Source organism: Rhinoderma darwinii, chromosome 6 (genome assembly GCF_050947455.1).
Source record: "Rhinoderma darwinii isolate aRhiDar2 chromosome 6, aRhiDar2.hap1, whole genome shotgun sequence".
Taxonomy (NCBI): Eukaryota; Metazoa; Chordata; class Amphibia; order Anura; family Rhinodermatidae; genus Rhinoderma; species Rhinoderma darwinii.
In genome coordinates this window covers 71,308,554-71,322,851 of record NC_134692.1, presented here as the reverse complement: position 1 = coordinate 71,322,851, position 14,298 = coordinate 71,308,554, and the positions used below count along the sequence as shown (strand labels likewise).

The window sequence follows — 14,298 nt, the reverse complement described above, 5'->3', positions numbered from 1 at the left end:
AACGGAAGGGCAATGGTGATGTGAACAGGCCCTAAGCTGTATGTTTCTTATTTAATCTTTCTTAGTATGGAGAATACAGATAAAGATTTACCCATTTTTGTTCTGGTAAGGAACCTCTCATCCTTGACATTGTTTACTATAAGGGAGGGTGTCAGTCTGACTCCTAGCATCTATGACATGGTATATTTTGGGAACTCATGGTTTTACATTTAAAAAGTCTTCTAAGCCTATGATTGGTTCAGGACAAAATATATTGTCATTATATGCTATTGGCTAAATCAAATCCAAATTAACGTCACATTGTAAACGATTGGCTGGTATCAAGCTACTTCTTTTTCTAAAGATATTATTGTAATTGTTTGATGAATAAACGCCAGAGAAGGATATTTGAATATACAAGCGTCTCTGTTCCTTCATTCTTTCCGATATATTGATAATCTATAATTTTGACCTGGATAAATTCACTGGGGGTATCAGTTGACATACCTATCACAAATTTCAGTCTAAAATATTTTGGACCATGATTGCATCAACACTTATAGTTATATGATTTTGTTTTTTGGGGGTAGTGGGGTATCACTATCTTTTTTGTATTATGATGTCATTAGTTTTGTTGGTTGGTTCTTGACCATTGGCGGTTAATGGTATGTTGAGGGGTTTTGTGAGGCACAGCACTTTTCGCTGCGTTTGGGCGGACGTAATGATGTGGACAGCGCAAGATATGCGCACTCCGGGTCCTCCTGTTGCTTGGCACGGCGAATAGCGTCTGAATGCTGTGGGTTACCCATTTGCCATGTAAAAGAACATGGATGGCCCTTATACTATTGAATAGCAGCTTTGAACTAACTACCAGATGGTCGCATACTTATCAATGTAGGTATGGATTTTTTCTACTATCTTGTCATTTCTAGTCCTTCGCATAGACTTTTGGAACCTAAAATCTCCCCACTTTTCCCTCCATCTCAGAACCCCTTGAGAAAGTGGACGGCGAAACACGCGTTGGGGTCCTGAGGTTGTGGTCTGTAATGGTGCACTGGCTGGTACTTATCATAATATGGGTGAGTAATATATTTGGGGCATTTTTTTGGTTTGTATGCAATTTACCTAGCGGGTTACCCTAATTGACTTCTATCGGCTGTCTACTTATTAGCCTATATTAATGTGTAAATATTTGCTTATGTGACTTTTTGTGCCCGAATTTGGGGGTTGAGTTCCAACCCATATATCATCCAATTCGGGAGCACTGGCACTTTATTGGTATTTTAATCTCACAGCATATACAGTTAGGTCCAGAATTATTTTTACAGTGACAAGTTTTGGCATTTTAGCCGTTACCCAAATCATATTGAATATACAGTTATATAATCAATATGGGCTTGAAGTGCAGCTTTAATTTGAGGGTATTCACATCCTAATTTGAGGAAGGGTTTATGAATTACAGCTCTTAATATGTAGCTGCCTCTTTTTCGAGGGACCAAAACTAATTGGACAATTATCTCAAAAGCTATTTAATGGGCTGCATGGGCTATTCCCTCGTTACTCCATCAATTAAGTGTAACGTCTATGGCCACGGCCCGTCGTTCTGACTTACCCCTCGACAGCCACGGCCATAGACATGTGAGTTCCCTGCAGTGGCGTCCCCCTGTGAGGCGCTCGCACTCACTTCCTGGTATCGAGACTGTCTCCCGCGTGCACAGTCTTAAAGGGCCAGTGCGAGCATAATTGCAGGAAGTCTGCAATCAAGCCCAGAATGCTACTGGACTATAAAAAGGGCTCTTCCCTCTTGTTCTTTGCCTGAGCGCTGTTCGTTACACAAAGTTTGTCTTGCAAGTGGTGTCCTAGTGTCTTCCAGTTTCCAAGTGTTCCCTGTTCCTGTATCCTGTATCCCATGCTATCCTGGTCAATGGCCGTGCTGAGCTGAGCTGTTGTTGTGTTGTGATGTATTCCACGCCTGTCCTGCTACTCCGCGCCTGACATCTTCCTGCTACCTGGTCCCAGCCGAGCCTGCCTTGCTACTGTCAGAGTTGCCACAGGTACCCTTTCCGGACTATAGTCTCTGTACTATACCTGTTTGGCCAGCTACCACCCCACTACGCGGTACGGCACAGTGGGTCCACACCACGCACCGTAACATTAAGCAGGTAAAAGGTCTGGAGTTGATTCCAGGTGTGGCATTTGCATTTGGAAGCTGTTGCTGTGAACCAACAACATGAGGTCAAAGGAGCGCTCAGTGCAAGTGAAACAGACCATCATTAGGCTGAAAAAAATGAAGAAATCCATCAGAGAGACAGCACAAATGTTAGGAGTGGCCAAATCAACAGTTTGGTACATTGTTGAAAAAAAAAAAAAAGAGCGCACTGGTGATCTCGTCAACTTTAAAAGGCCTGGACGTTTACAGTGTTGGATGATCACAGAATCCTTTCCATGGTGAAGAAAAGCCCCTTCACAACATCTACCCAAGTGAAGAACACTCTCCTGGAAGTAGGTGTATCAGTATCTAAGTCTACCATAAAGAGAACACTTCATGAGAGCGAATACAGAATGATGGGAGGAAGAAAGTATGGAGAAGGCTTGGAAAAGCTCATGATCCAAAGCACACCACATCCTCTGTAAAACATGGTGGAGGCAGTGTGATGGCATGGGCATGCTTGGCTGCCAAAGGCCCAGTCCTTATTGATGATGTGACTGAAGACAGAAGCAGCCGGATGAATTCTCAAGTGTTCTGGGATATACTTTCGGCTCTGATTCAAACATGTGCAGCAAGGTTAATTGGATGTCGCTTCACAGTACAGATGGAGAATAACCCAAAACATACTGCGCCAGCAACCCAGGAGTTGTCTAAGGCAAAGAAGTGGAATATTCTGCAATGGCCAAGTAAATCAGCAGATCTCAACCCGATCGAACATGCATTTCACTTGCATAAGACAAAACCTAAGGCAGAAAGAACCACAAACAAGCAAAAACTGAAGACAGCAAAGCATCACAAAAGGAGGAAACCCAGCGCTTGGTGATGTCCATGGGTTCCGGACTTCAGGCAGTCATTGCCTGCAAAGGATTCTCTACAGAGTATTAAAAAAAAAACACATTTTATTTATGGTAATGTTAATTTGTCTAATTACTTTTGAGCCCCTGAAATGAGGAGGCTGTGTAGAAACATTATTGCAATTTCTAAACGTTTCACAAGATATTTTTGTTCAACCCCTTGAATTAAAGCTGAAAGTCTACACTTCAATTGCATCTCAGTCGTTTCATTTCAAATCCAATGTGGTGGCATGCGGAGCCAAAATCATGAAGATTGTGTCCCTGTCCAAATAATTCTGGACCTAACTGTATATTTGAGACCTGTTGATTGCACCTTATAACTATTAACTTTACATTGTACTTGTGACAACCACCTCGGTCTGTTTTATGTGATTTTAATGAGACAGATGTTGTTATACATTTTGTTATTTGATCTACTAAAGGCATATTTTATTGATTATGTGTTGGATAACTATAAAGGATTGTGGTATACATTTATAGGTGTTGATTCTGTGTGGTATGCCACATGATATATCAAGAGGGACGTTAGTTTCTTGGATAATTTTCATGGTAAGACAGACGACGCATCCCATTTAATAAACTAGTCGTCCGACTTTGAAACCTCTCTCCTATATCCATTCTACAATGCGTAGCTGAAAACTGAATTCCATATCCATACTGCAGTCCATGCTAGTTTACACAGTCTTTAGTGACTGGTAATGAAAACAATCATTAGTATACACATATAAGAAGAGAAGTACATCCCTCATTTATTAGCCTATTTGGGCATGAAGGAGGTAGAATGGCAACCCGTAATTAAAAAATTGTATATAAGGGAATTTGTTTTCAAGAGTAACTGCATTTTCATCAAACTTTTGATATGTCATAGAGCAGGGGTAAGCAACCGGCACGTGGGGCATGGTTTGCAGGCATGCTTCTCTCTCTAGCGTCATTGTGTGCTTGGCGGAGTTGAACACAGGGAGAGAGAGCAGAGTTTCATTATGCGCTTGGCGGCGCTGATCATCAGGAGAGAGAACAGTGCTTAATTCAGTTTGCTGCTGCTGAACACATGGCAAGCACATAATGCAGCACTGCTCTCTCTCCTGGTGTTCAGCATCACCAAGCGCATGAAACGCTGCTCTTTCCTGGTGATCAGGGCCACAAAGACGGATTTCAGTAGCCGCTCTGTAAATAAAAAAATGTAGCAAAAGTTGGCAGCTCTCTTTCCTTTGTGCACCCCCCAAGCTAGAGATCAGTAGTCACGCTCTCTCTCCTATGTGCAGCGCCCTCAAGCTGGTGTTCAGTAGCCGCGGTCTTTCCTGTGTGTAGTTTCCCCTAGATAGAGTTCAGTAGCCGCGGTCTCTCCTATGTGCACCACCCTAGCTGGTGTTCAGTAATCGTTCTCCACTGTTTCCCCTAGCTGGTGTTCAGTAGCCGCAGACTCTCCTATGTGCACCCCTCCAGCTGGTGGTCAGTAGTCGCTCTCCTGTTTGCAGTTCCCCCCAGCTGGGGTTCAGTAGCCGCACTTTCTCCTATGTGCACCCTGACCATTGGGTGTTAAATAGCCTGGTGGGAACCACAGATGGGTCATGGTCACTTTGCAAAGAGTGACAAGAGTTATACAGAAATGTAGATTTGATTAACTGGGGTTTTTTTCTACCAGCACGCCATATATAAAAGGTTTCTTACCCCTGTCACTGAGGCTCTTAGATGAAAAAAGAAAAATAATTCTCGGTCCTTAAAGTGTAAGTACAGTTATACTCTCCCGCCCAAACGGACATCGGGTGTGGAGAAACACTCCTGCAAGCTGGGTGATAATGTTGCCGTGGCAACCATACGACACCCGGAGAGCATCATGCATGGGTCCAATTCGAATTAATTAGACCTGTGCATGATACTCTACGTCGTACGGTTGAAAGGGCTCCGGTTTCGCCCAGCCTGCAAGAGCGTCTCTCCATGCCTAATGTTAGTTCGGGCAGGAGAGTATAACTGAACTAACACTTTAAGACCAAACAGAGGCCTGGTCGTGAAGGGGTTAAAAGGTAATCATTTTAGATGTAAATAAACCTTAATCAACGTATAGTGCAGGGGTCAGCAACCATTGGCACTCCTGCTGTTATGGAATTACAACTCCCAGCATTCCCTGACAGCCAAAGGCTTTATTATTCAAGCCAAAGGCTGTAAGGGTAAGATGGAAATTGTAGATTTACAACACCTGGAGTGCCAAAGGTTGCTGACCCCTGGTTCTGCAAATTCCAATACTTTCAATTCCACAACATTTTTAAGACCTCTGCTTTCAGTCAGTAAATGAAAACTTTTTATGTACACACTGATGCTCCGAATCTCTCCTGATAATGTCCTGCTGGCAAAGGAGCATTGCTTGCTATGTTAAAGCTCTCTCCTGTAATGATAATTTTGTTTTTGAGATGCTAGCAGAGCTCTTGACAACAAAGAAGAACTAAAACACAAAGTACACTAGAAAGAGTCATATAAACCAAACTATACTTTCCCCCAAAATTACACATAAAAAAATTATTTTTGTTTTCCATATATAACTTCCTTTATAAAATAAGATAAAATCCCATGGCTTTCCCAGCCCTTACCACCTCCTCCAGCTAAAAAGCATTTCTGCTCTTTCTTAATCTCTGAAACAACAAAAATGATCGTACATGCCCTCATCATATCCTGCCTAAATTACTGCAACATCCTCCTCTGTGGTCTTCCCTCTAACTTTCCTGTATTTAAACCCCTTTGTATTTTATGTGTATGGCACCCTGGAAGTTAATGAATAAAAAAAAAAAAAAAAGGAAAACTTATAATTAATACATATTTACTCACTTTAAGTGAACTTCTTTCTGAGAAAGGAGAGCCTCTCCTCGTATTTTACCATTTTCATCGACAAGAGCAGCACCAGTATCATCACAACTTGTTTCTATTCCCAGAACTACTCTTTGGTAGGTCACCTTAGAGTGTACAGATATTTTTCGTCTACCAAGTTTCCAAGAGTTTTTGCAGAAACTGCACATTTTTCTATGCATCTTATAAAGTAGTAGTCTGGAAAAGAAGAACATAACAAAACATAAACAAACTCAAAAGTCTGCATGAGCCACAGTCGTAGTTTTTTTTTTAAGTTGAAAAAAGTACATTCGCTGATATAATCATGCGATTCTGGATTTATCGTTGGCTTTTATTAATACATATGAGGCCATCAGGATTTCCAAACCATCAGGTGCTTCTAGAGTAATTTTAGTAAATAAATAGTGGGAGGTAAACATTTTCACATGTATAACGTGTATATCCATAAGCAACCTCTTTCATAATTAACCTCTTCCCTACAGCAGTTGTGATTGACAGTTGGCCACCCAGGGCAATGTCAGGAAAAATTGTGATGCAGCAGGATATGTCACAATCATGTTTTGTTCATATCTGTGTTCAGGTTTTCTGTTGCACTGTTATAGGGCCCGTGGATAGAGACACTGTCATGGGGCCTGCAGAGGATGGTGTAAACCCACTTTGTCACCAAGGGATGTGATGTAGGGCTAAACCAGGAATCAGAGTCTGAGGGGACCCCAGGTATTCACCCTTTAACGCCTAGTGTGACGATCGCCGATCTCAGGTCACGTCACAGGGGTGAACTACACTACTGAGTTTATTAATTTACCTCATAAATCCACGCCCACCTACTCTAATGACAGGATTATGCTAAATTACTCCTGTAGTTTCCAACACCCCAATAATTTATACCACAGTATGCTACCACCACCTATACTTATCTAGGCAATAGGGGCCTAAGTCTCTATGTTCCCTTAACACCAGTTCCTATAACACAGGTTATCTAAATTGAACATAAAATACAGGTAACGTTCCTCACCTTCGGAAGATTAAGTTCTGTAAGACTACAAGGAAGAGACTTATAAATATTTCAGATTTAATACACAATAGTGCAGTGCAATACATAAAATAGTTGTCAGAATAAAAGATAAAAAATATACATACAGTTACAATGCAATCAAACAGTTTATGAAAATAAAAGGGATAAAAGAAACAGAACAAAACCTTACTGATGTACAGCGGCGATATCCTGGCTGTGGGGACAGCTGAAAATATGGGCAGTCACTCCAACCGAGATATGGATCCCCAACGACTGACACTGACCCTCACTTCTCATGGCATTTTAAACCCAGTTTTTTCCCTCCAGTTCACTGGCTGGTGATGTCACTGAGAGGAGGCTGTTCATATGATAATGAAGGGTACTCCTCCCATTACACAGTTGTATTTCTATAGAGAAACATAAAAGTGATCATGTGTCCTTGCAGGAATCCCCTAGAAATATAATATTACCTGCATTCACCTGTGCAGACATTTACCAACCAGGGCATATCAAACACCACTATAATAGGCCCATGTTTTTAGCCAATAGCCAATCCCAGGTAGTTCCTCTGAGTGTAGGGATCTGAATTTGACATATATATGAGGGCTATTTTCCCTGATCATAACTAGCTATGTGGGTCATTACAAATATAAATTATGACGGGGTTTGCCTTGATGTATCATACTTTCTTTGAGCACCATGCCATTCTCCCATGTTTCTCCTGGTCCACAGACAGACACACCACAGGCATCCATTTGCATAGCTTTAGATGTTTGGTCAGGATGTTTGGTCAGCCCTAGTGACAAATCCTTAATCAGCACATCTCGCACCTTGGTGAGGAAAGAGCCAATTAAACATTTGTCAGACAGTGGACATCCTTTGATGGCCAAAGATCTGCATTTCCTATGCAAATCAGATGTATCTTCTGTGTCAGAGGGAGTTATGAAATTACCTCCTAGTAACCTACTTTTGATTCTCTTACCTATAACACCACACCTAGGATGTGGTCTTCGCTGCTTGGGAAACTCAGGCTGTTAATCCTACATTACTCTCCCTTGGTGGCAGCCAATGTTAACAGGCATAGCATTAAATTGGCAGACAGTATGCAAGGTAAGGTAGAGCAAAGATCAGGGCAGGCGGCAAACCGTCACTCACAGTTAGTCAAGCAAAAGGTCAGGGCAGTCGGCAGAGGTTCATCACGGTTCACTAGCTAGAGGTCGGGGGAGGCAAGGATAGTAAAAAGGTACAGGCAGAGTCAAACACAGGTACTACAAACAAACAACAGGATATCACTATCAAGCTAGGAGGAACCAAACAGCGCAAGCTATGATTAAACCAAGGAGAGGTCCCTTTATACCTTGGAAAAGCTGAATAGATAATTTGGCACACACTGGCCCTGTAAAAGTAGGAGGGTCAGTGTGCGTACACTAGGAAGTGCAGGAGGAGTGCAGCAGCGATGAAGAACACAACCGGTCTGGAGTAATGTCGGGAAGTGGCAGCGGCCAAAAGCCAGAGGATACTTTGGAGAGGTAAGTATACGGCGGCCGTTACAGCTCTGCTCACAAAAGCAGAACAATGAAAAACCGATGCCGCCAGATCAGTCACATTCAGTGGAACCTGACTTTAATGGGTTACGTTGGATTTATGTAAAAAACGATAGAATCTGCAGATGTCAGAGTGGCTGTTCATCAGTATTTTGCACAGGTGCAATCTTCCTTTATTTGCCCTTGTGTCAGTATGTATCACCTTTTTCTGTGATTTATTATTGCAGGAATAGAACCTGGTAGATTGGCATATTGTTGATATTATTAAGTGGTACCCAAATTATTGGTAAACTTGTATGAATTAATTTTTGGCATTTATTTATATTTTCAAAACACATAATTCAAAAGGGCAACACAAAAACCGTCAGGCAAAATTGTATGACTGTTGCTTTTTTTTACTGGTATGTAACCAGATTATTTGCTTTGCCACCTACTGGTGCCAGGTTATTCTTTGATGCGAAAGAATGCAGTGGTCTTAGGTTTCGTATAGACTATGGAGGGCTGAACAAAACAAATACCTATTAACACTATTGCGTCTGTTACAGGGAGCTGAATACTTCAACATACTGGACATTTGGGGACATATCACATAATTTGTTTTGGAGTTTTGACTGATGGAAAATGGAATTTAACCTAATATACATTACAAATACCTGATGATGATGCTTAATTGGTAAATAATTGTAGTGTATTTTGATGACATTTCATTTTTTCTGTAAAGATTTGGTAATTTATATCTCTTATGTCCGATTAGTACTCCAGAAATTATGAAAAAGTGTGATTACACTTACCGGTAATTGAATTTCATGGATGTCTCCACAGGAAAAATATGCAGAGAAGTTAAAAGCCCCTCCTTTAGCGATTTATAAAGCACAAATAGACAGGTAGCGTGCAACACAATTTTAATTTCTTCAAATAACATAACAAAACAATAAGAAAGACATGGGAAGGGACCATAGACTGAAGGACGTTCCGTCCACACGTCATATCTTGGCCGACTGAAACATCTGGTCTATAATGTGTGGTAAAGGTATGAATCTTTTTCCAAGTTGCTGCTCTGCAGGTTTATTCCACTGATGCAGATGCATTTTCTGCTCAGGGGCAGCCATGGCTCGGCTGGAATGAACTTTTAGATTTTGAGGGATTTTCTTGTCCAGGGGACTTGTAGGTTTCACAAATCGTTTGCCTGATCCATCTGGAGATCGAGCTTTCGCAGCTTTCTTGCCCTTGTTCGAGCCATTTCTTCAGGAATTTGTAGATTGTGAGTGTTGCAGCACCATTCTTTGGACGTCCAGGTTATAAAACTCCCTCTATTTATCATTTTTCGGATTGCTGCAAAATGACGGAATAAAAATTTCTTATGATCCGTGAAAAAAGGATGCTACTTTAGGCAGAAAGGAAGGATCAAGTTTGAAAACAAGGTTTAAAAATAAGAAAAAAAAGTGTAGATAGTCTGGAGTTCACGGATTCTACGTGCAGAGGATATGGCTACAAGCAACTTAATAGATATCTTGTCAATAGGTTCAAACGAAGGACCTGAAAGACGTTTAAGAACTCATTACAGATTCCAAGGGGGCATGGAGTTTGTTATTTTTTGAGCCACCAATAAAAATCTAGAAACTAAAGCTATGTTCTTTTAGTCATAAATTGCACATAAAGAAGAGATTTGCACATTTAGCGTGCTAGGACTTAATACTTTGTCTAGACTTACCTGTAAAAATTCTAAAATCAAATAAATGTTAACAGTCCTTTCCTTGATCTAACAGGACCACATTAGGATCTAAAACGTATTCCACCTCTGCTTCTCAAAGAGGGCCATAAAGTATCCACGCTGGAAGTTGCAACCTCTCCAGGTCCGGATGAATGACTGGGCCCTGGCTCAAGAGATCTGAAAATAGAGGCTAGATGAGAGGTTCTTGGATATTCAGCTTTTTTTAGGCCCCTAACCAGCTCCTATTTGGCCACCAAGTGACCACTAAAATTATTGTTGCATTTTCCGCCTCTATTTTTTTTTAATCGCTTTTGGTATGAGTGAAAGAGGAGGGAAAGCATACCTTAGACACTGTTGTTAGATAATCACTGGGCTTCAAGAAGCAAAAATGCTAGATCTTTTGATTTTTCTTTGTAGCAAAAAGATCTGTCTGGAAACCCAAATTGTTGACCGTAAGTTTGAACGCTTGGTCTGACAGGGTCCGTTCTGCTGGGTTAACCATCTCTCTCCTGAGATAATCTGCTGACTGGTACTGCGTTTCCTTCAGGTGGACCACTGACAAGGATAGGCGTTTCTCTGCCCAAACAAACATTTTTCTTTTGAGTAGGTTGTGTCTTGTACCTTCTTGAAGTTATATGAAAGCCACTGCAGTCACATTGTCAGAATATACTTTCAGATGTGTTCTTTGTGCGAGATGTTTGTGCACATTACTGCTTCCCATATGGCTCTTAGTTCTCTGTAATTGGATGATTTCTGACTTACACTGGTGTCCCAGGCTCCTTGAAAGGATTGATGATCTATATGGGCTCCCCATCCTGACGCACTGACATCTGTTGTCACTGAACCTTTTGGACTTGGAATCCAGTCGATGCCTTTTTCTAGGTGACTTTTCTGTAATCACCACTGTAGCGAAATTTTAACATGTGGAGATAAAACCATAGAATGATCCAAAGATTTTAGGTTTTTGCCTTATCTCTTTTCGCTTGGTTTTGTAAGCTTTGTCCATGCAAACGACTTTTTTCTCTCTGTGGTTTATGTACTGGAAAGCTTTTTATAGAATTTGGTCAAGGTCGGGTCCAAAGTCTGAATCTGCTATGAAACCAGTAGCCATTTTGAGAAGTGGTAGAGAGGCTAGAATCTGATCTCTAGATGTAGGATTGTTTAAGTGAGACCTTGGTTTCTCTAATCATTATAAATAGGGCTGTTGCTAAACAGGTTGAAGAAGTTAGTAACCCTTATGCTTGACAATCCATTTTCTCTCCTAATTGTGTCGCATCCTCAAAAGAGAGAGAGGTCTTCAATTGTTGTTGATCAAATATTCTTTTAAGACCCCTGGGGTTGAAGGCTCTTTTTTTAGGCTACTTTCGCTCATTTTTGATTAGCTTATGAATCCTCGTGTATTGGGAAAAACATGTATTTTTCTCCTAAGCTCTCCGAACATACAGCTATGATTAGATTTAGTCTTTTTAGCTTCTTCTATTTTCATTGTATTACATATGGCTTTTAGAAATTCTTCAATATCCTCTCAAAACAAACAAGAATTTCTTATCGTCATCATGAGAAAAGCTATTTTCTTCTCCCTCTTTTTCTCCTCAGAGTTATCAAAGGAATGGTCTGTATAAGATGACGGTTCCGGTTTTGAGCTTTTTCTAATATATTGCTACTATGTGCTGGGGGCAAAAGTGAATATGGCAGATTGTCAAAGATTAAATACATAGATTTTATATCATCTATCTGTCTCATGTTTTGAAAGAGCATGACTGGCATAGAGATTTCTTGTATGAAGGGGCCAATTTTTATTGCATAAACCACAAATTCTAAGCTTTCTACCAGCTTTTTCTTGGGGGTAAAGTCCTTGTCTCAATATACCAAACAAATGAGGTAGTAAAGGGTGCAGTCGTGGAGACGACTGGGGGAAATGCTCTATTTGCCAAGATGAAGTATATTTTATTCCTTTTCTAGGGAATATTATACTGCCTCCTCCTTGAGGTTTAAGATTGATCACTCTATAGAACAAGCCATAGAAAATTGGCCTCCCCAAAATTCTAAATGGTCTCCAGAGGTGTCAACTATTATCAAAAAGTAATTTTTCGATGTTTTCTTAGTGATCTCACCAGGAAAAATGTGTTCAATTGGTGATGAAGACAGTGAATGCTTTTAATGGGTCCACATCAGCCATTTCTTGCAGTAGTGTCTTTGAAAAAAGGTGTCATAGCAGTTTTGTCCCAGATCTCAAAATGCTCATTCAATCTCATGCTTTTACAAGTTTAACCAAGCAGAAAGGAACTATGCAATTATTTTCTATTAATGGGCTTTGGAATAGAGACATTTCTTAGAGGGCACCGAACAACCAATAACAGTGATGAAACATTATGTATTAATCTGTTCCAAAAATACTAAAGCCAACGGTCTTTCTCATAGCTTATACCCAGGCAAGGGTAACAGGTAGAGGTAACACCAATTCTCTCTGAAGGGCTTATAATAGCTGTACTGAACTTAGCTGTCCAAATTAATCTGTCACTCCCCAGTCAAGAAGATCATCTTTATGTGCCTACCGTTCCAACGCCATCTGGAAGTTTTTCAAGAAATGCATGACTTGGTACTGGCAAGTCGCCCAGGCGTGACTAAGACTAGTACACTGGTGAATGATTGTGAGACCTGTGCTAGAGCCAAGACTTCAAATGTTTCACCATCTGGGTTCTCGCTCATTCCTAGCAAGCCATGGACGCACAATGTCATCAAATTTATCACTGACCTACTAGAATCTGAAGAAAAAAGCTGTGTCACATGAGTTCCCTACAACAAATTCCCAAAGAGGTTTAACACATTTTTATTGTAAACATTGTAAAGATTGCATGGAATACCCCCCTCCAAAAAAAGAGAAAGAAGTTTTGGAGGGCCTTTTGTAGATAAATAGAGATCTGCTCTTCTGTGTATCGAACAGAAATGGATGGGCAGACTCAACACTAAAATAACTACCTCGAACATTATTTCTGTTGTTATATATCTGAAAATTAGCCTGATTGGGTTTCCCTTCTTCATCCTGCTGAGATTGCACTATATAAAAATGATCAGTCTTCTTTAACCCCTTGCCGCACCATAAATATATGGCATGGAGAGCGGGTAGTTCCTGCACGATGCCGTACTATTACGGTGTGTGGTTGACGCGGGCTCAAGAACTGTGAATCCCAAACCATCTATTTTGTCCCCAGCAGTTTTGTTTGTGGGTGGGAGAGGGCATCTTGTGACAATTTACAAGCGGTCACTGTGGGCAAGACGGTTACCATGGGACTGAGGGACACTGGTGCCGAAATGACTCTTGTCCACCCAGAGCTTGTTACTTCAGAAGACATTATCCCAGGAAAAACTCTAACAGTTTCTGCAGTTGGTGGTCTGACCCCTGCCTTACCCATGGCACGAGTTTACCTGGATTGGGGGGCGGGAAAAGGGATAATGGATGTGGGAGTGACGGATAAAATCCCCACTAATGTGTCACTAGGAACCGATCTGAGACGTTTAGTCTCCAGATATATTTCTTCAGACCTTGAGGAGGACTCTGGCGTACTTTCTGTTCCAAGTGTGTCGCCGCAGGTAGTATATGATAATAATGAAACTGTCAATACTATGGAATGCGATGACCCTGTGTCCAGCAATGTTATAGAATTGCATAATGTTACTGTGCTTAGTGATAACCTAGACTCATCTAACAATGCATTGGATAAAGACTGTATAACTAGCAATGATGTAGGATGTGATGATTGTATAGCGTCAGATAATGATTTGTGTGGAGCTTTAGTAGCGGGAAACGTCATAAACATGCATGAAATCCCTGTTACATCCACACACACACCAGTTCATCAAGACGGGGAGAATGTTGTATCCATTTCTCCTGTAACACACAGTCAGGGTGCCTGTAACACAAACCTGTGTCTGGGTTCTGGGCCCCTACTGCGTCTGCTATAGAGGAAGCAGGGGCAGCTGACAGCCCGCAGACAGTGGCAGAAGTTAGTCAGAATGTGTTGTTATCCGCCAGAACAGAGGCAGAATGTCACTTGTTTCAGACGGCCCCTACGCACTGACGATAGACTGCAGAAGCTGCGACAGCTGGCTGATCGGACACCAGAGGTCTCTGTGATTGATTATGTCCTGAA

The 14,298-nt window shown here is 41.2% G+C and overlaps 1 protein-coding gene across 8 annotated transcripts in view; it reads right to left on the bottom strand.

The window, feature by feature from the left end:
- Window positions 1–14,298, bottom strand: part of OSGEPL1 (O-sialoglycoprotein endopeptidase like 1) — a 118,813-nt gene that overhangs the window by 81,930 nt on the left and 22,585 nt on the right. For 3 of the 8 annotated variants that reach the window (XM_075831269.1, XM_075831271.1, XM_075831272.1), the window contains exon 2: window positions 5,860–6,075. In XM_075831269.1, coding sequence (XP_075687384.1) covers window positions 5,860–6,059 — 200 coding nt within the window. In that variant the 5' untranslated portion in view covers window positions 6,060–6,075. Of the gene's footprint in view, window positions 1–5,859; window positions 6,076–7,082; window positions 7,216–7,874; window positions 7,935–14,298 lie in introns of those variants that run through there. The other 5 variants (XM_075831273.1, XM_075831274.1, XM_075831267.1 and 2 more) reach the window with 5 other exon arrangements.